Raw genomic sequence first — 22,398 nt, forward strand, 5'->3', positions numbered from 1 at the left:
AAAAAAAAAAGAAAGAAAGAAAAAAAAAGGATGAATAAGTCATTTCACATTTGCCTCATCCAATCCAACACAAGCCCATTTCAAAAATGCACTTTTCACTTTTTCCCTCTTCCCACAGAAAGTCAATCTGTCGCCTGACGTCAGCCATTGGATCCTCAGCTACCATTCACATGTGGCCAAGATTCCACCCCTTTATGCCAACTCATATCCCTGCTGGCATCAACGGCAACTTGCCCTCCCGGTCACCTACGAAATAAAAAAGAGAAAGCAAGAAGGAAAAAATGAAAAAAAAAAAAAAAAAAAAAATTAAACTTTTTTAATTTAATTTAATTTTTTATCTTTTCCACTTTGAGAAAAATTATCGTCCCATTTCGGATTCTGATCACTTAGAATTCCTTAAATGTAACCATCGTTTTCAATTTAATAATTCAAATCTTACGACCGTTTATTTATTGGAAAATACTATGTGTTTTTCTAGTATTTTTCTGGTGTCATTCCAACTGTGATGTGGCTTTTAAAATTACCGTTAAATTTGAGTTATCATTATTGACTTTTAATCTATTGGTGATTTTAAAAGCCAGTTGAGAGGACACCAAAAAAACACTAGAACAACACCTAGCATTTTCCTTATTTATTTATCATTTCAAAACAATCTCAATTCATGATTAATACCGAATTGATTAATAATAAATGCTAAATTGGTAGATATAATAGTCATTGAAATGAAAAACATGAATAATTGAATTCAAAAACAATAAATAAATTTTACTAAGTCCATACTGTTCTTGTCCCAAGTCGGGTTGGGATTGGTTGCAATTTGTTGTTCGAATCTCATGTAAATTCAATTGAGCCATTTCTTAATTACATGTCCAAATTAATTGTAAAGGATCTCAGTCATGTTCCTGTATCTTTAAAATGTTGAAAGTTATAGCCTCGTTAATTTGTCTGAATTTTTATATTAAAATAATGTTAAAAATCACAATTTTATTCTACAATAATCTCATAATGCTGATATGGTAGTCACAATCAATCATTTGATTGTATATATATATTTTGGAAGAACTTTACAAAGGACCCTTAAATTATCATGCGTTTTGAGAAGATTCAAAAATTTTCAAAAACGCTTAATTTTACCTCTTAAACTTTCAATTTGATGCAATCTACCCGTCCGTCAATTTTTGCCATTAAATCCTAATGGAAAACCACTAAAAAGACCAAATTACACTTCGATTTTCATTTTTTTTAAGGGAAGAAAAAAAAAAGGGTCACAAAGTGAACCAACCGTGGGTCACCTTGTGATATATATATATATATATATATATATAAAATTTCTAACAACATTTCTATTTATATTAACTTAAGTTTTGGATTAAAAAAAAATTGCAGATATTAAATTCAACAACAAAAGAAAAAAGAGGGATGTTTCTTTATCCGGTTGTGGGTCTAAATTGCGCTTAACACTACTTTTGAAGCCTTTTTTTTATCACTCAATTCATTTAACTCGTTGAGAGGGCATGTCTGAACTGAGAGATCCGGCCATTAAGCTATTCGGGAGGAATATTCCGTGGGGGGGCTCTCAGATTCCGTCAGCTTCCGAGCAAGGCTCAGGCTCACAGTGTCAAACTCCTCCAATACCTCCGGCCATGGTAATTTCACTTTACCCATTGACCCATTTTCTTTTCTTATTTTTCCATTTTTACATTATCGCAAAGTTCTTATAATGTTCTTGTTTTGTTTCCATTTATGGACACTTGTTCTTTGGTGCTCAGCATACATTTATTTCTATTTTTGGAAAAAAAATGGTATTTTTTGCTTGGTTTTGGAGTCTATTCTTAATTAGAATGCAAAAAAAAAAGCTCAGTCTCATTTTTCAAACACATTTGAATATATATGGAATGCTACTCAATTGCATTGAAATTTGATATAGAAGTTGCTATTGACAATGACTCATATTTATCTTGTATACTTTCTGTGTATTGGGTAGCATACTCTACGCCTTTTTATGAAAATGAATTACTTATAAAAAAAATTTGGGAAATGTTATATACTACATCACCGTGTTGACTCGGCAATGTGTAGTGTCCCTTGTTAAAAAAAAATGAAAATTTCTAAATTTTGCCATGTCAACTTAATGGGATATTATTGTGGTGTATAGCATTGCTCAAGGAAATTATAGCACAAGCATATGGTAGAAGTGATTATTAGCTTGTATATACTTGCCTAGAAAAAAAAAAGAAAAACCCCTTGAGGGCAATGTCCCACATTGGTTGTGAAGGTTGATTGAGGTGTGCTTAGAAAAAAGAAAAAAGAAAAAAAAAAACAGTTGTTGCTCTTTTGATGGGACTGTGGGAAGCTGGATCATTGCTTGTTCCATGAGACTAAGTGCAATTATCATTTTATTTTATTTTTTATTATTGTCGCTAGAAAAGATTCAAATATAAGAAATCAGTAATCACAATTTGACATTTTACCACCTGAGCTAAGGCAAGGGGGGCAAAAGTGCACAATTAGCAAAAGAAAACCAAGACATAAGGAAAATTTGATGATCATAAGCTTTTGAAGCTACAATTAAGAGCATGTATAGAAGTTGTGGAAACTCTATTATGAGAATTTTTATACCTGCAAGAGCCATATATGACAGTTTTATAAAATTGATTCATAAATAGACCAGAATAATTGAGGAAATAGTTAAAGCATATCTTTTACTTCAAAAAACATCAAGGAAGCAAGACAACAACTTCTTTGGGTGTGTTTGGCTTGGGATATAGAGAGCGAAATATGGATTCGTGTTATTGGATGGTCTAGAGTTGTACCCCAAACTCAGGGTTTAAAGTTTGTTCAGAGAGGATTCATGCTTGTGTGCTGTAGATTGAATTGAAGTATCTGCAGTGAATTTACACGCCTTTTTTTTTTTTTTAATGTCATAGTTTCTATTTGCTAATTATCTCTATGCTATTTTATGGAAGAATTACAAATCCAAATCCTGCTTAGATATGGAATAAGGTATGCTGGAATTTGTCATTTCCTATCACATACATCATTTGTGGTTACTACATGCATGATTGAGGCCTAAGAGTTCAAATTTGATTGCCAATACTTCGTTTTAGATTCTACTTATCAAAAAAAAAAAAAATACTTCGTTTTAGATTCTAGACTAACAAGAATATTAGTTTCAGCCAATTGGAATGATCTAGTGGTATGTTCAATTACAGTATGGATGTGAAGAAGCAACAAAAACTGGAGTCAATGATCCTCTCCTGGAAAATTCTTGTGAGCAGGATATCCCTTCCGGATTAGATAATCCAAAAGATATCAGCTGCCAAAATCCTCCACAGGAGAAGGTTTTAAAGAAGCCAAACAAAGTCCTCCCTTGTCCTCGCTGCAAAAGCTTGAAGACAAAGTTTTGCTATTTCAACAATTACAATGTAAACCAACCAAGATACTTTTGCAAGAATTGCCAGAGATATTGGACAGCTGGGGGAACGGTTAGAAATTTACCTGTTGGGGCTGGAAAGCGCAAGAATAAACTTTCATCTTCACAGTGCCATCAGGTAATGGATGAAGTCCTAAAGTTTAGCAAAGATGCTGCTCAATGTGAATCCATGGAAACTGTGGTTAATCACAAAGACCAGAACAAAAGTGTTGAAATTTTGTCTTCGGCTGCTGCGGGAGACAGTGACGAGCCCTTATCATCCGTTTCTTCCTCAGCAGCTGCTACATCCCACGATAGTGAATTTCCAGAAAAGGCAATCAAGCTGGTTGCATTCCCAGGACATTGCAGCCGTTTCAATCCAGTGCATACACTGCAGAGTTACCCTGTTTCCCAATGTGTTTACCATTGGAACCCAGGTTGGAATGCAATGGTGCTTGAGCCAAGCATCATTACATTCCCATTTCTTCCTTCCAGTGGTGTATTCCACACAGGCTCATCAGCTTCATCTTCTATCAGCAACAGCGGCTGTTCAAGTAATAGCTCGCTGGCCTTGGGGAAGCATTCAAGGGATGCAAATTCACAGGGGGAAGAAACAAAGGAGCAGTGCATTTGGGTGCCCAAGACTCTGAGAATTGATGACCCAGAGGAGGCTGCAAAGAGTTCCATATGGTCTACTTTGGGCATTAGACCTGGAAAGGACAAACCCAGCATCAGAAATGGTATTTTTAAAGCTTTCCAATCCAAATCAGATAGCAGTTCCCCTGCATCAGATGATGATCAGATTTTAAAAGCAAACCCAGCAGCTTTTTCTCGCTGCCAATCTTTCCAGGAAAGCACCTAAAGATGTACGCTTTTGTTGTTTATATATGATACCATGGAAGATTGTTGTTTGAACTGCACAGTGAATGCCGTCGTTCTGCGTCTGTTATGGCTACATCCTGAGATAACATGGTTTAGAACAGGGGCGGAGCCATCAGGGGCCGAGAGGGGGCAATTTTATTTTTACAATTTGCATCCCGTCAACCAAAATTCTGGCTCCGCCATCAGTTTAGAAGATGGCAGTGACTGTGGAATCCCTCTCAATGCAGATATGGGAAGATCTCTCTGGGGAAATAAGAAGCTCCATTAGCATTTCTCATACTCAAAAGAGTAGCTGGCTCTCCTCTTGACTAGAAGGCAAGGATCTGTCTCCTGGGAAAACTGGTTGGAGAGGACTTTCGGTTTGGGCTTTGTCTTGTTTTCCTCCTACACCTCCAAGGGATTAGATTGATTACTTATGTTATGCATGATGCATCTCATGTTTTCTCATGTTTAATACTGAGATTCATTGGACCAACAGTTATGAGATTAACGTGGAAGGGGGATATTGCATGCATGGTAGTAGTACTCTTTCAATTTGTTTGCGTTGTCGGTATCTCGTTTGGTATCTAGCACTACGGTGCAGTAGTTATATACTCTTATGGGAGTTTATCTCCATATTGTTATCTTTTGAGCTTTTTAGGAGTTTATCTCCATTGGAGGTAGTTTATCCTTCGAGCTGAATTTGCAGAGTTGAAGAGGAAGTCCTAACCCGGGCATCCTCAAGGTCTATATACCACTCTCAAACCGCTATTCCATTGTTGATATCCTCCCAAACTATTGATTGAGTCCATGTCCCGTTCCTCCAAATTACCAAAATTTGTAAACGTCCCCCAATGACAAAAACATCCTTCATGAAATAAAATAAAAAATCTCTAAAAAAAACAAAAAAAAAAAAATGAATGAGGTTTTAAGGGTGGCCCAGCCACCCTCTTGACCAAATGGGGGTGGTCCCTTGGGCCAAATGAGAGTAGCTGAACAACCCCCTTCCTATTTGGGAGTGGTCCACCCCATATGAAAGAAACTTTTCAGGAACTGCAATAAACCTTATGGACAACGGCAATGTTATTTTTAGGCTACTATAGGAATAACGGTTTTATTTCAGGCCAACATATTTTATGGGCTACATTGGAACAACATGGCCACCGGCTTTGGCAACATTGAGATTTATTTGAAAATGCCCGATTTGACACAAACTTGGATTGTGAATTCTTACTTGAATTACACAGGTATAGTTGTAAAAGACGCTTCGTATCTCAAACCACATTTTTCTTGGTGATGCAAACATTGTCTTGAATCAGTAAATGGGGTTTTAAAGGGGGTCAATATTGTTGATAATGTTGGGATTAATAAAATATGCAATGAACATCAAATGCGCAACGGAAAATCAAAAATCTCAAACCCAAGATCGAACTTTAAGATATACATGTGAAAAATCATGCTATTACAAAAAAATAATAAAGTAAGAACCACTTGGTTGTATGACTGTAACACCCCGCTCTAAGTGGTATGATATTGTCCGATTTGGGCCTTAGCCCGCATGGTTTTGTTATTGGTTTTACCCAAAAAGACCTCGTACCATTTAGATAGAAGATGCATATAGAAAAAAATCCAGCATAAAGATGATCTCGAGCAACTCCAGACGAACAGATCCATCGGCTTCCCACATTGACTTGAGCCATACAGAGTCCAAGTCATCAAAAATGATCCTGAGCAAATCCATCATAATGACTAGGTGTCTCCCTAGATCCATCCTTGACTAAGCTAGTTAAGCAACATAATTGAACATAATGGAGGGAAAAGAATACAAGGGTAAGTCCAACGACTTAGTGAGTCAAAATGTCATTTGAATGATGAACTCAGTTGTTAATGAATCATATGCAGCATTGTAACATGACAGTTATTCATGGATGCAATATAGATATAATATATGTTGTAACTAGGAGAATCAAATGATAGTTCAAACTGTATGGTTTACCCGAGATATTACCTATTCTCAGCAGGGTTGTCGCTGTTTCGAGAGACCTATAATATAATGCTTGTTCTCTAACCATTGTACTATACTGTTCATAACACTGGCAATCTGACCGAGTCCGACCTCGGGTGGCCTACGCTACTAATGATTTACGTCGTGTAGTAACCCGTCAATCAAACATGGTTGCGCCGGTCATGAAACAACCTTTGGATCCAAGGCCCATATAACATGCCCATATAACACACCCACACTTTTGACCATAGAGTTAACATGTATAGTAAGCCCATGGCCGTTATACCACACGTACCGGTGTACCATGTCATATGATACAATTAGTTTTACCCATCTTTTATATGCATGCTCTTACAAATCTCACCATATTCATTATCTTGTTTAAGCAACACATATTTTCACCATATTCATTATCTTGGGTCGTTACATCCTTACTCTTTTGAATAGCCTTTTCTTCCTTACTTTGGCTTCTTTCCACCCTACTGCTACATGGGACAAAGGGACGTACGACTTAATAAGTGCAAAGGAAATCTTCATTTTCTTTTGAACAAGTGCTGCCTACTTGACATTAGTATTTTACACTCATCACAAGCTAAACCATGCCTAACACAAATTTTGTTCCTTTTGTTAGTAATTGGACCTAGTATACCTACAGTGGGTTGAAATGTGATTTCCATGGCCAAGAGATGTACCTCTTGATTCACAACTCTTGGTTGTTTACTATGAATCTCCAATTGAGGGAGGCCTTTAAGCATAAATAAACCATGGGATGTGTGTTAGTTAATTCAACCCATCAATCCAGAAAGCGAAATTCTGAAACTCTCTATATCCTCTCCTATCATTTTCACTCAAATTGCATTTAGATTGTGCACATATGTGTTTTGTTTTTGTAATAAAACACCATCATTTGAGTTCTTTTAACATTCTGGGCGTGAGAGGCATCGATAGACAGTGTAGAACACTGAAAAAAGAACCTGATTTGGGTCTTCTCAAGAAAAAGGTATACACTATAACTTTATGTTTTTATGTTTATGATTTTCCAACACCTTTTGAATGATTTATTCTTTATGCAGCCTATGAACTTGCAATATTATGTCTTCCCTTCAAAATGATACCTGCTACTTTTGACCAAAATGAACTAGGGAACAAAAAGTTAGAAACATGCACTTGGGCATATATAAATGCTCATAGACAAGAAGCATTTTGAAAGTGCCATATAGATGCTTATATGCTTTGTGTTGCACTGGACTCGCATATCACTACATACACTGCACACTAAACATGCAAGCATAGGAGCTTGAAAGTAACATTTCTCAGGAGGATGTCTGTCAGATGTCAGTCTTCATTGTTTTGGGCGTCTCCTATGAATGAATCCTGAATTTGTGCAGCAAACTGCAGATTCCAAAGAACATCTCCAACAGAAGGCCTATCAGCTGGTTTGCTGGACAAGCACCTGACACATATCTCCATCACTGTCTTCAATGATTCAACTGAGCACTCCTTGTGAACTGCCGGATCAACGATGCTCCTTCGAGCGATATCATCAGTGGTAATGCTTACTTGTACCTGCATAAGAAGCAAAAGCAAGTAGCTAGATTCAGCAGAAATCACATTTTCAATCCCATGACTTGTTCCTTATGCAACTTGGAAATTATTTGCAAAGTAGTCACAATATTATAGATTCAAAATGATAAGAAAGAAAATACTCACAAGATCTTTTAAGACACCGACTTCATTATGGAACATGATTGACCTTCCCAAAATGATCTCTAGTAAGATTACTCCTATGTCATAGACATCATTCTTATCCTCATGTTTTACCCTGTAAAACATAGAAATGACAGCTATCTAAGAAATTTTTGCATTTGTAAAAAGACAATCTCTTGAGAACAGTAAACAGCAATGTGTTTATTTGATCAATGATAAAATATAGTAATTCATGTTTGACCTTAAAGCGGTTTGTTATACATAGCTTATATTCAGTACATACAAGTCTAATAAAATGTTTGTAATGAGATGAGGTATGTATCTTTGCAAGGGCAGACTCTAAAGAGATGATGTGTAGTTTAAATGCTTTAGAATATGCAGCGACAAGATAATAATAGAATACAAGGGTTTCCAGCTGTTGGGAGTTTTGTGGAAAATGTGAAAGTATATATTAGGTTGTCTTGGATAATCTTTGGAAGAAAAATGCGAATCTAAGGTCGATTTTGCTTATGGGACTATAGTTGAATAGAAGAAGCATTTCCAACGTCCTGACTTCTGTGCAGCCATGCACCATATAAATTGAGAATAAAAATTTTACAAGACAGATATGAGGCTTGCCATATCCAATGGTCAAGAGGATTGGATAATCTGAAAGGTGAAGAAGGATCTATGTAGCCTCAACACCAAAAGTTGGAGATTAAGGCAATGCTGTGTTCTATTCCTACATGGAGCCAAGGAGGCCACTACATTATCAACACTTTTACACAACAGACCATATTGCATATTCAGATCAAAGCTGAGATGTGGTATTTGTAAAATATTAGGACAGGAATTTCTTATTACCCTTCTGACTTACTTCCTTTTGATCCAGGAGATGAACCTCCACCCACCTGAAAGACTCAGACCAAAAATTAACTTGGAGATTTGCATCAAGGAAAGAATATTAAGCTAAATGAAGTAAAAACAAGTTTCTTTTGCCATACCGTTCCCTTATTTTCGGCTAATAGAGCCAGATTATAAGTTCTGATTTTAACATGAAGATTATGATCAAATGAAATGTCTGTTATCTTCAGGTTATTTGAATATAGTCCAGGAACAATCCCTGTGTGCAGAAATTGAATACCCTTCACAACTCCAATTGCAGCTGCTATTCTCTGGATCCAAGTAAATTTATGTCCTGTAAGTCCTGCCAAACCATGTTTTAGATTTAAGTCCCAAACTAAGGGCCTATTTGGGTGTGCGTTTGAAGAGCTTAAAAATATGTTTAACACTTAAAAAGTCGGTTTGAAAAAAAAGTACCCGTTTGGTAAAAAAAATTCAAAGCGCTTTTGAGGTCCAAAAAGTCTAAAAATTGTCAAAACGCACTTTTGGCAAAAACTTAAAAATGAAGCTTTTACCAAAAAAACATTTTTCGACTTAAAAACTCTATTTCTAAAACGCAATTCCAAACAGACACTAAATCAAGTATTTTCTAGATATAGATAGCTGGCAGAAAGATGCAACAAGAACTGACTCTACCAGAGATGTAGTCTCTTAGCGTGCCATTTGGGACAAACTCGAAGATAAGAAATATTCTGCAGACGCTTGAGTCATCCTGGTAGCACTCAAAGCAGTGTCCAAGAGCACTAACCAAATGGCAGTGCCTGAGTCTTGAAATCAGCTCAATGCGGTGCATATAAGTCTGGAGGCTGTGCCTCTTTCTCATTTTTAAGCTTCTTATGGCCATGAGACTTCCATCAGAGAGCTTCCCTTTATATATCTGAGAATGCAATGGAAGCAGGACATGTTATTCAGAAATAATTTGCATATAGCTACATATTCTAAGCTAAAGGAAAACTTTAATTTCTCCTATATGTTGTAAAAATTTTCAAAATCAATAATAGATTTCCTTATATGTCTGTTTTGGGATTTATTAGATGAAGTGCAATTTAATGGTTAAGACTTAAGATTAGTTAACCATTGGTAACAGGCAAGGTCTAATAATCAGAATTAGATGACCATTAGTAAAGGATGTGTCTTTTGTTAAAAGAATGTGGTCTTTGAAATCTAACGGTCCAAATAAAGTGTTGTTCATTTTTATTCGCGAAAGATACATTTTCATGTAAAAACACCATTGCATGAAAGGACATATGTTCATCATAAAAAGAGAGATGTTCATAATGAAAAGCATACATGTTCTTAATGAGAAACACTTGTTCAGAAAGGTGCCATTAACTCTATAAATAGCCCACTTCCGTAGCAAAATTTAATCATTTTAAGAAAATACAATCTCTCATTCAAAAGACTTTTATTACTTGTGACTTTTTCTTCAAAATCTCATTAGAATGTGTTTACTGTAGAAACAGAGTTCTAATCTTTTGACAGTATAGTATCCCTGAGGGTATTCAAGTTTAACTTCATTTGTGCATAACACAGTTAAACAACATATCAAATCTAGGTTTTATTGTATCCGGGAGGCGAATTTGCAGTAACCCAGTGCAAACCAATTACATTTACTTGGTAGGGGCAATATCGTCTTAAAGATAGCGACTTTGTAACACACCTTGAAGCAGTCTGTTATTCTTTTCTTTTACATCATCAACAGTTGTCTCAAACACTATAACAGACCAGTATATCTTTACAATAGTGCGGAAGGTGTGAACTAAGGCAAAAATATTCACATTCGTGCAGATGAGGGAATGTTCTTCCGGATCTTGATGTTCAACTTAGGTTTTTTTTCTGGCAAACATGATCTAAGCACCCTCTTTTCTTCTTTTGTTTTTCTAATTGTATACCATTCAAAATCATAGTTTGTCACAACAAGAGTAAATAGGAATGGCAGATGAGGGAATCTTCTTGAGGATCTTGTATCCTAATCCAGGTCAAACAGATACTACAAAACATGTGCTATAGCCATGCCCATCTGGCACCAAACAAGACATGGATATACATTATCTTGGATATCAAACATGTGTTTGACAAGCCTATACAATGGAACATATCCAACAGCTGGTTCAGACAAAAGGAAGAAAGGATCAAAGGTTTACTGGCAGTTTGATAAAGCTCTTCTTTATCACTTCCTCTATGGAGTAATTGCTATAAAAGGCATTAAGACTTGATAAAGACTCTGACAATCTAGCCGGAACTCATTTGCGAGGCCTCAGTAATCCGACGCCTAGACACACAAAAGCATTCAGCATGCATAAGCAAGACTGTGAAGTGTATTCTGTGTCCAAGTTTTTCTCCAATTAGGCTGATTATGCAAGTAATGGAGCTTGTTCATGGAAAGAGTTGACTTAACTAGGAAATTTTGTTGTCCAAATTAAGAGCTAAATGCAACTCAACTATGCCTTAATCCGAACAAATACAGGTTGTCTATAGTTAATCATTTGCCACAATTCAGATACAACTAAGGTCATATTCTCTGTTACAGTCAGGAAGATAAGTATGACAACAATGAAGTACTTCTTGAATAAACTTTGTTTCTGGTTTAATTATCCAAAATCTGTACCTGACCAATTGAAGATTCACCTATGAGAGATGATGCTTCAAAGTTTTTTGTAGCCTCCTTAAGCTCCTCCAAAGCATAGGTTCGATAAGCAGGAAGGCTAGCTCCCAGCTTCATTGTTTCAGATATATACCCTGCAAGAAAATATTTCAGACAGGCATGTAATCACATGCATAAATGAAGAAAGGTTAAGACTTGTGTGTTCATTCTTCTTCTTTCTCATTGACTATACAATACTGCTGAAGTTTAAAGCAGAACCAGTTAAATGGTAGCAATATCAAAATGTTAGAAAACGATATCTCAATTTTCTCCTTTTATAAATTTATTAGCTTTCAAACAGGAATTAGATTGCATTAATGCATATGGATGGAATAACTAAATTGGCTGAACCACCATATGGAAGGTCATCTTTTGTAACCAAACTAAATCCACCTAGAGAAGCTACCTCAGTAGATGTTAGATTATTGGTTAATGATTAAATTTATCATCTCCTGTCATTTCGATTAAATATTTCACGTGTTGAGCTTCACTTACAAAGGGGGTGAATTTGAGCTCATACATGAGGGGAGTATTAGATTATTGATAAATTCAATTCCTATCAGTAGAAACAATAAGCACCAGAGACAAAGGGGCCTCTAGAGAGTCTGTAGCATCATGAAGGTGGGAGAATGGGCATGAACTGTAAGCATTACAGAGAGCAAACAAAAATAAAATGAAATAACTAGAAGAAAAATGAGAGAGATCTTACTTGCATCTGAAAGGAGTTTTGCTGTATTTACTGGAGACACACGCTCAGTTATTGCCCTTGTTGGACTAGTTTTTACAGAAGCCTTCCTATTTGCCCTCCTAATGACCAAGAAAACCACTCCAGCAATTGCCATACCTCCTACAATCGCTCCTGCAGTACTTGAAGCAAGAACTGTTTTAGCAGCAGGTCTAGTATGATTTTGCTGCTGAGGTGGAATTTTCACTGCCAGAGCTTCATGGTGGCAAAAGTTAGAAGGATTCTGTTCTTGAGCTTCATTTGACAAACAATTTTTATCAGACACTACAACGCTACTTTTGGAATCCAAGTGCAGACAACTTGGCAACTCTCCTGTCAAAAGATTAGAGGATAAGTTGACAAGAACAAGCTCAGCATTACAAGACATGTTTTGGGACAGCATCCCTGTGAACTTGTTTTTCGATATGTCGATGTAGTTAATTGAAGGCAGTGAAAGTAAGGATGGCAAAAATGGTCCAACAAATTCATTCAAAGAAATATCCAGCTTTTGAAGCTGATAGCAGTGGCCTAATTCAGCAGGTATGCCAAAGCCAAACTTGTTCTTTCTGAGCACAAGAGAAACCAACTTGGTAGGCAAAGCAGGGAAATGAGGCCCAAAATAATTATCTTCCAAATCAAGAACTTGAAGGTTTGTCAAGTTGCTAAGATCAGGCACTTCTCCTGAAAAGTTATTATTTGAAAGAGCAAGAACTCTTAGATTCTGCAGAACTGTCAAAGAATTAGGCAGAAACCCACCAAGTGAATTGTTCTTCACACTAAGTACTGCTAAAACTGGGAGTGAAATTAGCCATTCAGGAACTTTGCCTGTGAACTCATTGTTGTCAAGTATGACAGTTTGGAGGTTCCTTAAAGATGAAAGCTGTATTGGGATATCTCCATTGAAGTAATTTCTGCTTATATTTAGTATTTCCAGAGAAGATATACTTTCAATACTTCTAGGCAGTGGCCCCCATAGACCCAGAGAAACCAAAGAGAGAACTTTCAAGCTTGATAGACTACCAAGAGCTTCAAAAAAAGTGTCGGTGGAGAAATTTGGAGGCAATGGAAGATCTCCATTGTTTCCAAACATGTGCAACTGTGTTATGTTGTCTTCATAGCATGCTAGAGTGAAGGATGGGGTTGGTTCAATGCTGCAGAAGTCTGTGGAGTCCTTGAAGACAGTTAAAGCTGGTGGGTAGTTAAGAAGCTGCCGGATTTGTAAAAGGGAAAAAATTTGAGAGGGTTGCAGCTGGTCTGAATGATGGGTAGTAAGAAAAAGTATTAGCAGAAGAAGATGAAATGCATGCAGAACTATTTTCGCCATTAGAACTATCAAGTTAAGGTTGCAGAAACACCATTGAAATCTCTTTGCTCTTTCTCTTTCTTTCCAAGGCAAAGCTGGGTTGTCAGCAATTACCAGAAGACAACCATTTCCTACTCCAAAGAAAACTTGGAGGCAGAGGCTGCAAGCAAAGAGATGACATTTTCAAATACACTGAACTCGGCAAACGAGATGCCAACCACTACTTAGAAACAGATTGTCTTTTTTACCAACCTATTTATTAGTTCATATTTTCTCCTAGCTCATTAATATGGAATTTATGGCTTCGATATTTGCAAGAAGAGTTTAGACTTCCATCTCTTGCTGTAAAAGCCTAGAGAAAAAGTCTATCCATATTATGGCCATATCTATGCTATCAATATAAAACAACTAGTTAATTTAGAACTTTTTTTCGAATGTGATTTAAAGCTTAGTTTCACTTTAACACTCATGACTATCTTTATAAACCCCCTGCTCAATGTAGGTTACACCTTATCTTTCCAATATGGGAACGAGATGTTATACACGCCAAACATTTATTTACTGGACATGTCATTTTTAATGTCAAGATTTTATTTTACGGATTTAACAATATAAATAATGTCAAATATTATCATGTGTTATCATATACATCGTTAGATATATTTTGTATATAGAGTCATAACAAGATAACATATCATCATATACACAGTTAGATACAACAAAATAAAATTTTGACTCTGAAATGGCTCTTCTTTATTTCACATGAAATAAAAAGAATCCTTACACTTTACGCACCATGGCTCTTGGCCAGTAAATCTAATTTATAAAAAGAATATTTATTAGAATATAAATTAAATAATTAAATTTAATATTTATGTGTTAAATATTTGAGGTGTTAAACCACATTTTTTTAGGGGGAAATATTAAAATAGTAAATAATAATTCAGCTTAAATTTATTTATTTATTATTATTATTATTTTTTAACTTTAGTTAAAAAGAAATGCAGCAGAAAAGAAAGAGAGCATATAAATCAGTGTCAGACTGTCAGTGTGGGAGATGCATCATTGTCTTTTACCTCAGAAACAGGCACATTGAAACAAAAGAATTGGAAAAAGTATCTTGATGTTCTAACATTTTTGTACCCATGTATTTTGTAATATCTTTTTGCATCTATAATCAAATTTGGAACTTACTCGAAATTATTTGGCTTCATTGATAATTTTCACTTGGGTAATTAATAAACTGTCCAGGGAAAAAATTGGAATAAATACATTCCAAAATTGGCTTAAATTCAAGTTGGTGAAGTGTTTGTTTAGTTTAGCGGTTTTAAAATGCGCAATTTGAAAAGAAAAAAAAAAATAGTGATTTGAAAATGCAGTAAATTGAAAAAGCATTTTTTTTTTAAATTGTCATTCAGCTTTTAAAATCACGGTTTGACTCTTAAAATTATGCATTTTTAAAAATGCACCCATTGTCTTTGTTTGAAAACCTATAATTTTTCAAATTTTTTATTTTTTCAAATGGAACACTTTTCACTATTTTATTTAAAAATATTCACATTGCCTGCTGTTTGAAAATATAATTTTTTTTTTTTCACGTTTTCAAATTGTATTTTTTTTTTTTTTTTCAAACGGAACACTTTCAGGTCTTCAAATCACAATTTTTTTTCTTTTCAAAGGAAACAATTTTATTTAAAAACCATGTGTTTGGCCTACAAAGTCACGAGATTAAACGCATTAATTCTTAGAGATCAAAAGTTTAAACTGATAGGAAAAGGTAAATTTAATTACTTAATCATTATTTTAACAGTAATGAATAATGAGCAAGCTTTTGGTCAAGCAACGAATGGTAGATAAATTTAGGAATACACTAAAATATCTTGCAATTATGTTCTCAAATGATTATCATTATGGACCAAAAATAAAAAATAAATAGAACTGTTGCAGTTTTTGTAATGTTGTACAATATTAGACAAGCCAGCAAAAAAGGACAACTTTTGATTTCTCGAAGAAGATAGAAGTTCACGGGTAGAAACCAGCTCAAGAACTCAATTTGGTGTTGGAAAAAGATGAGGCCCACTAGATTTTCAGCATGTGTACGTTGCAATAAAACAAGCATTTGTGTCTTTTGAGTCACGGGTGATCAGAGCCTCACAATTCTGTGATCAATTTAATCATTGAGTTTGAATGTGGTAGCACTGAAAATATAGCATTGTCATTTTCTTAACAAAAGCAAGGTCATATCAACCATTCTTTTAACTATCCACCAAGTTGTTGGTATTAGATATACGTCTGTGTTACCGCTCTAATAAGATTAATCGAATTACAATGTCATAGTGACTACTCTTCATGAGACCAATGGTAGATCAAGTTGGAGGATCAAAAGGAGGAGAAGGGTCGGGGAAATATGTATAGGTTGAGTCAGAGGTGGGGAGAAAACATAAGCGGAGGCATAGCGAAAATGGCCTTTGTCGGAAAAGAGTTGGAAGCTTTCCGACTCTTCTAACCTCGGTGGATGCAGAATGCAATAGTATCATTTTGAACTCCGTCAGCTCTAATGCACACCTCTAGAGTCATAGGCCCATAGTGTCCCTAGTGGGTTGCTAATTGTTAGGTACAATATTGACGACATTGCTTAGATGTAACAATTCGTATTTATATGTCGGGTTCAGGTTATATCGAGGCATTGGTATAATATTATATAGGTCGACTATAACTCAACTCATTTAATTAAACAAATCGAACCTCTCAACTCTAACTTGCTAATTTTGTGTCGGATTCACGTGTCATTTCAAAAATTGACACCCTTAAATGTTGCATGTCAAGTTCGAGTCGTGACGAGGTATGCGTATAAGACTATATAGATCGATCAACCCTAATTTAATTCATTTAATTAAATAGGTCAGACCCCTCAACCCTAATTCACTAATTTTATATTATGTTGGAGCCAAATTCTCTGATAGAGTAAAAAATTACCAAGTTCAAGCATTACAAAGGGTTTTGGGGTAGAAAGCAATTGTGTGCGAGTGGCCAACATTTGCAGCGTGCGGGAGGTAAATGCCTAGTTGTGAGTAGTGGGTATGCTAGAGGGAGGGAGGGAGTGAGGGAGGGAGTGGACCGATTTTGACACAGCAAGTATTAATGAATGTCGACAAACTTAGTTGGAAATCCTTCTTCTGGTTGTTGTGATATAACAAGTTTGAGGTTAAATCTTGTCCCCAGTTAGAAAGGGTTTAAAGGAAGAAAACTTCCTCCTCTCATTGTCTAGTCTATAAAACCTATAGGCCATATTATATACCTTCGTAATGCAATGCCTCCCCTCAATGACACAATATTATATGTTCTTTGCTTTTCCGAGCCAAACTTTTCAGGATGTCACTAATCCTAGTATTACTCTCGTATAAGCACACTTAATTGCGGAGTTTTGATAGATTCATAACAATCACGGCCAATGGCGGAGCCATAATTTTGTTTAAGGGTGGTCAAGATTAAAAAATAAAATTAAAGAAAAATGATTAAAAAATTAAAAATATAAGTAACGTAATAAATAAACAATCAATCAGCATATTCTTTGAATCATGCTAGATTAAAATGATGCCATATTTTTTCAAATTGTATTTTGAAAAATTTATGGTTAACTAGTTGACAATGTTCTTTTTATTATATAGTAATAAATTAAAAAATAAATTAATGTAAAAAAATTATTATATACTTGATACGTTTTCAAGTGAGATTATACGGGTGCTCATGGCAACTAGTATTTTTGGGTGATACCATAGACATAGGAGCTTTGATGTATGCTTGTATGTTAATGTATAGTATGGATCTTTTGTAACGATGATATGTATAATGTGATTTCAGCTACTGTGATAATTCTTGGTAGATGCTCTAGTTATATTGATTAATGTTGATAGAATCTTAATGTTTCCGCTGCTTAGTAGCCTCTGTTTTTGAGAAATAGAAATCTCTGAATCTTGTTCCTCGTGGGTTAAGGTTGGGAGACGAACCGTAAAGTTAATTATCAGTTAATTAATTTCCGGGGCGTTACAAAGTCAGTCAAATTTCTCTTCTTCAATATGTTCAATAATTCAAATAAGCTGCTTGGGATTTTTTTTTTTTTTTTCCTTTGTTTTTTAGAGACATAGAATAAAAAATTGCTTAGAACAAAGCAAAAAGATAGCCTTTTTTTTTTAAACAATTTGTTAAGTCCTCAAGCATCACCTAGATCAAGTCCTCCACAATAGTCGAATACTTTACGGTATCCATCTTCTCCTAAACTATCTATAACAGCACAGATATACGTATGGGGAAAAAGATGAAAAGAATACAACGGTAAGTCTAATGGCTTAGTGAGTATAAATGCATATGACCTACTCGTCATTAAATGGTGAACTCAATTGTTTATAAAGCACATACAGCATTATGAGGTGATAGTTTATCATAGATGCAATATAAATATAATATCTACTGTAATATAATAATCATGTCATAGTTCAAACCGTATGATCTACCCAAAATATTACCCATTCTCAGCAGGGTTGGCGTTGTCCCGAAGAACCTGTAATACAATACTGGTGCCCCGGATATTGTACGCTACTGAAGCCCAACCGAGTCCAACCTCGGGTGACCCACACTATTAATGATGTTCATCCTATAGTGACCAACCAATCAAACATGGTTGCCCCGGTTACCAATATAAATACATATACATTTGATCATAGAGTTAACATGTATAGTAAGCTCATGGTCGTTATCCCGCACGTACCGATGTATTATATCATACAATGTAATTAATCTTCTCCGCCTTTTACATGCATGCTTTTACAAGTATCATCATTTGATTATCTTGTTAATTAACATACGTTTTCAAAAAATAAAGTTCACACTAGTCCAAAATGTATTTCATGAGAGTTGTAAATATGCATGTTTGATATATATAAAATGGTCGTGCAATGAGGAAAAAGCAACAAGTATTCATGTAAGTTTGTACTCACCCGGATTGTAAGGCTCCTCTATAAAATCCTCTTGAGGTTCCACAACCTTGAATACTGAGAAAAGACCTATCATTAGTTTTAAACCCTGGTGAAACAAGGCCAAGACTTAAAATACCCAAAATAGAGGTTCTGCCTGGCCAACGAACGTTCTGTCAAACTAGGCAAACATTTGAGCTCGAGGCCAAACGTTCGGCCAGAAATGTTTGCTGGGTAGAAAACTCATTTCGAACCAAACAGCATTCTAGTCACTCCTAAGCAAGTTCTAAGGACACAACAAGGTTCCTAATATATTCCTAGCCCAAAATAACATTTCCATGCAAAATAAAATACATCCAATAAGAATGAAACACTAACCCAAGCTTAAACCAAGATTAAGGACAATAACATAACTAGAAGCTCAAAATTAACATTAAGCTAACTATGAAAAGTACTTAAACAGCATAATAACTAGGTAATGAACAAGTTAGGCTTAGAAGATTACCTCCTTAAAGCAAAATCTCCAAGAAATCTCTCATTCTTCTTTAATAACTCTCACAACTCCCAAAATCACGCAAGCAAATGTTCTAAAGAGCAACAGGGGCAGAATGAAACTTAAAGGTCGAGTGAGGAGAGGTATTTACAGGGCTTGAAAAGCTATGGGTGCCACTATGACAGTTTAGCATGTCACTAAACGTTCGGTACTTATGGGTGAACATTCAAGTAATGTGCACAGCTTTTGTCGGGCGTTTGGTCAATATCCAACAGTCCCAAAATTGGTCAATGAACGTTCAGGTGGTCCACCACCAAACGTTCGGTGTACTTTTGGACTTACGCCTGAAAATATTGTTTGTACCTTCCTGACACACTATCAGCAAACGCTCGGTACTTTCAACAAATGTTCATAGTTGACTTTTTCAGCAGTTTGATCGATTGTACAGTGTTCAGTAAAACAACCATAACTTTTGCTACAAGTCTCGGAATTGCGCATGCAATCTCATTCCAGAAAGATATTTCCGAGACGAATGTCATGGTATCCATTCCAATATTTTTGAGTGTCTTATTGGGATTCAAAAATATAAGATTTTCCTCTTAAGACGGTGTTTCGAATGTTTTCTTGTCCTTTAGGAATTATTCCTTAACGTTGACACTGTAATTGATCTCATACTCATTATCCTAAGCATTTTCATTTGGTTACCATGTATAAGCTGATTCTTCAGTACTAAAGGCATCGAACATTCGGTACCTCTATTGAATATTCGGTGCAATAATAAATTCTTAAAAAGTCCAAGGTCTTACACTTTACCAAATGAAGTTCAACTCTAGCATCCTTAAATCATAATTAGAGTGTACTTAACCCTAATTTATTTTTTGGGGTATTACTCTTCCCTCCTTATAAAAATTTCATCCTCGAAGTTTTGGAGTCCCAAAGTACAAGAACAAATAGTAACATAACCTTAACATTCGTAGTCTCATAGGGTTTGCGCTCAGCCCATTTTTTAGAAAGTCTTATCCAATCCATTTTTCTGGCGCTAGAGCTTCTTATAAACTGATCTATGTTGGCATCCTCAAATGTTGTAGCAAATCAACTTGCAAGTTACCAACGGTATTGTAGCCGATGTTACCTAAAAAAATTAAACAAAAAAAAAAAAAAAAAACAAACAAACAAACAAAGAAGTTCTTTTAATAGCCCAGAAAGTAGGTAAAAAATCTCATGATTTTCAGGCGGTGAATAGTACATTTAAGACTCAAGCTAACAATTGTAATTTAGTGGTAATGTTATCTTTTCATGTGTGTTTCCATCCCATTTAATGGTTATTTTGAATGAAGAGGCAACTCCGAAGCAAAACTTTTAATTAATATTCGAGTTGCAATGAGTAAAAAGTTTAATGAAATATTTAAGAATAGAGTGATACTTTAAAGGGACATAAACAAGAAATTTCATTAGGAAAAAAAAAAAAAAAAGCCTGTTAGCGAAAATGGCCTCCGTCGAAAAAAAGTTGAAAGTTTCCGACTCTTTTAACCCCGGTGGAGGTGAAATGCAGAAGTATCATTTTGAACTCCGTCAGCTCTAATGCACACCTCTAGAGTCATAGGCCCATAGTGTCCCTAGTGGGTTGCTAATTGTTAGGTACAATACTGATAACATTGTCCAGAGGTGACAATTCGTATTCGCATATCGGATTCAGGTCGTATTGAAACATTATAGGTCAACTATAACTCGACCCATTTAATTAAACAGATTGGACCTCTCAACCCTAACTTACTAATTTCGAGTTGAGTTCACATGTAGTTTCAAAAATTGTCACCCCTACATGTTGCATGTCGGGTTCGAGTCGTGACGATGCATGCGTATAAGACTACATAGATTAATCAACCTTAACTTGACTCATTTAATTAAACAAGTCAAATCCCTCAACCTTAACCCACTAATTTTATATTGGGTCTATGCCAAATTCTCTAATAGTGTAAAAAATTACCAAGTTCTAGCATTACAAAGGGTTTTGGGGTTGAAAGCAATTTTGTCCAAGTGGCCAACATGTGCAGCGTGCTTGGTGCCATGGTAGGCATGGTAAGGCTAGTTGTGAGCAGTGGGTATGCTAGAGGGAGGGAGTGGACCGATTGTGACACAGGATGTATTAATGAATGTCAACAAACTTACTTGGAAATCCTTCTTCTTCTTGTTGTGATATAAGAAGTCTGAGGTTAAATCTTGTCCCCATTAGAAAGGGTTTAAAGGAAGAAAACTTCCTCCTCTTATTGTCTAGTTTGTAAAACCTATATTGTATATCTCTGTAATGTAACGCCACACTCCAATAATATAATATTATTCGCTTTTGACTTTTTCAAATCAAACTTTCTAGGAGATTACCCATCCTAGTCCTACTCTTGTATAAACACGCTTAATTGCATAGTTCTGATAAATTCATGACCTTCACAACCTTAAAACACGTTGTTATCAAGAAAGGTGCACATCTTCATCCACATGCGATGTGGGACGCCACACGTAAGGCGGAAAAAAAAAATATTGAGTAATGTGATGTGTTTGGTATCGTTTTGAGTCCAATAACGAGTATATCTCCATAAATTTTATAGTCAAATAATTAGTTAGATTCTTTCCTTATTAGAGTCGTCCTAATCAAGACTTATGCTACTATTTCTTCTTTTCTAAGCTATAAAAATAAATAAATAATTAAATAAATAAAAAGAAAAAGAAAAAGAAGTAGGAAACATGACCCCTTCGAGGGGATCGGGCACCCAAGAAATGCTTAAAGCAATTGATTGAAATTATTCTTCGATAAGGCAGGCAAAAAATTAAAAAATAAAAAAAAAAAAAAAAAAGGTTCTTTTAATAGCCCAAAAAAAAAAGGTGAAAAAAACAATGAAGCTCAGATGCGCGTATTTTCTTCTGAAATATCAGACATTTGTGATGGACCCATCCATAACCAATAGCGCAGAAGTCATCACCGCTCTTCGAACCAGGGACCGCACAGTCTTAGGAAATTATTCCACCACTAGACTACTGGTTCTTGTTGTAGAGCTAGAGCTTATTTATTATTCATCACATTTTCAAAACGCCTTTAAACATTAAAGTTAATTTATGAATAAAATATCATGATTTTCAGGCGATAAATAATGCTTTTAAGACTCAAGCTAACATTAGTAATTTAGTGGTAATGTTATCTTTTCATGTGTTTTTCCACCCCATTTAATGGTTATTTTAGATGAAGAGACAACTCTAAAGCGAAGCTTTTAATTAGTATTCGAATTGCAATGAGTCAAAAGTTTAATGAAATATTTAAGAATAAAGTGATGGTTTAAAAGGACATACAGAAGAAATCTCATTGAAAAAATATATATATATATATATATATATATATATCTATATA

At 35.3% G+C, this 22,398-nt stretch overlaps 2 protein-coding genes and 1 non-coding gene across 6 annotated transcripts; 1 reads left to right on the plus strand and 2 right to left on the minus strand.

The window, feature by feature from the left end:
* The first annotated feature begins 1,514 nt into the window (after window positions 1-1,514).
* On the plus strand, window positions 1,515-5,014 carry LOC132163049 (cyclic dof factor 3-like). Of its 2 annotated transcripts, none has more exons than XM_059573252.1 (2): window positions 1,515-1,646; window positions 3,213-5,014. In XM_059573252.1, the coding sequence occupies exons 1-2, from the start codon at window positions 1,515-1,517 to the stop codon at window positions 4,272-4,274; spliced, it is 1,194 nt and encodes a 397-aa protein (XP_059429235.1). In that variant the 3' UTR covers window positions 4,275-5,014. The 2 variants fall into 2 exon arrangements, with proteins under 2 accessions (XP_059429235.1, XP_059429240.1); XM_059573257.1 differs by having other exon boundaries at window positions 3,279-5,014.
* A 2,412-nt stretch (window positions 5,015-7,426) lies between these two features.
* LOC132179900 (probable inactive leucine-rich repeat receptor-like protein kinase At3g03770) lies at window positions 7,427-13,868 on the minus strand. Of its 3 annotated transcripts, XM_059592696.1 has the most exons (7): window positions 12,221-13,861; window positions 11,476-11,606; window positions 9,504-9,744; window positions 8,969-9,171; window positions 8,829-8,875; window positions 7,989-8,100; window positions 7,427-7,844 (listed from the first exon to the last, which is right to left on the minus strand). In XM_059592696.1, exons 1-7 carry the CDS (start codon window positions 13,557-13,559, stop codon window positions 7,614-7,616), a joined length of 2,304 nt encoding a protein of 767 aa, XP_059448679.1. In that variant the 5' UTR covers window positions 13,560-13,861; the 3' UTR covers window positions 7,427-7,613. The 3 variants fall into 3 exon arrangements, 2 of the variants coding, with proteins under 2 accessions (XP_059448679.1, XP_059448692.1); XM_059592709.1 differs by lacking the exon at window positions 7,427-7,844 and having other exon boundaries at window positions 8,010-8,100; window positions 8,842-8,875; window positions 12,221-13,868; XR_009439985.1 differs by lacking the exon at window positions 7,427-7,844 and having other exon boundaries at window positions 8,010-8,100; window positions 8,842-9,171; window positions 12,221-13,868.
* An 8,025-nt stretch (window positions 13,869-21,893) lies between these two features.
* Window positions 21,894-21,981, minus strand: LOC132168343 (small nucleolar RNA snoR114). Its single transcript, XR_009438857.1, has one exon. It is a non-coding gene; the product is annotated as a small nucleolar RNA snoR114 (small nucleolar RNA).
* Window positions 21,982-22,398: the final 417 nt, after the last annotated feature.

The sequence above is a fragment of the Corylus avellana genome, chromosome ca1 (genome assembly GCF_901000735.1).
Source record: "Corylus avellana chromosome ca1, CavTom2PMs-1.0".
Classification (NCBI taxonomy): Eukaryota; Viridiplantae; Streptophyta; class Magnoliopsida; order Fagales; family Betulaceae; genus Corylus; species Corylus avellana.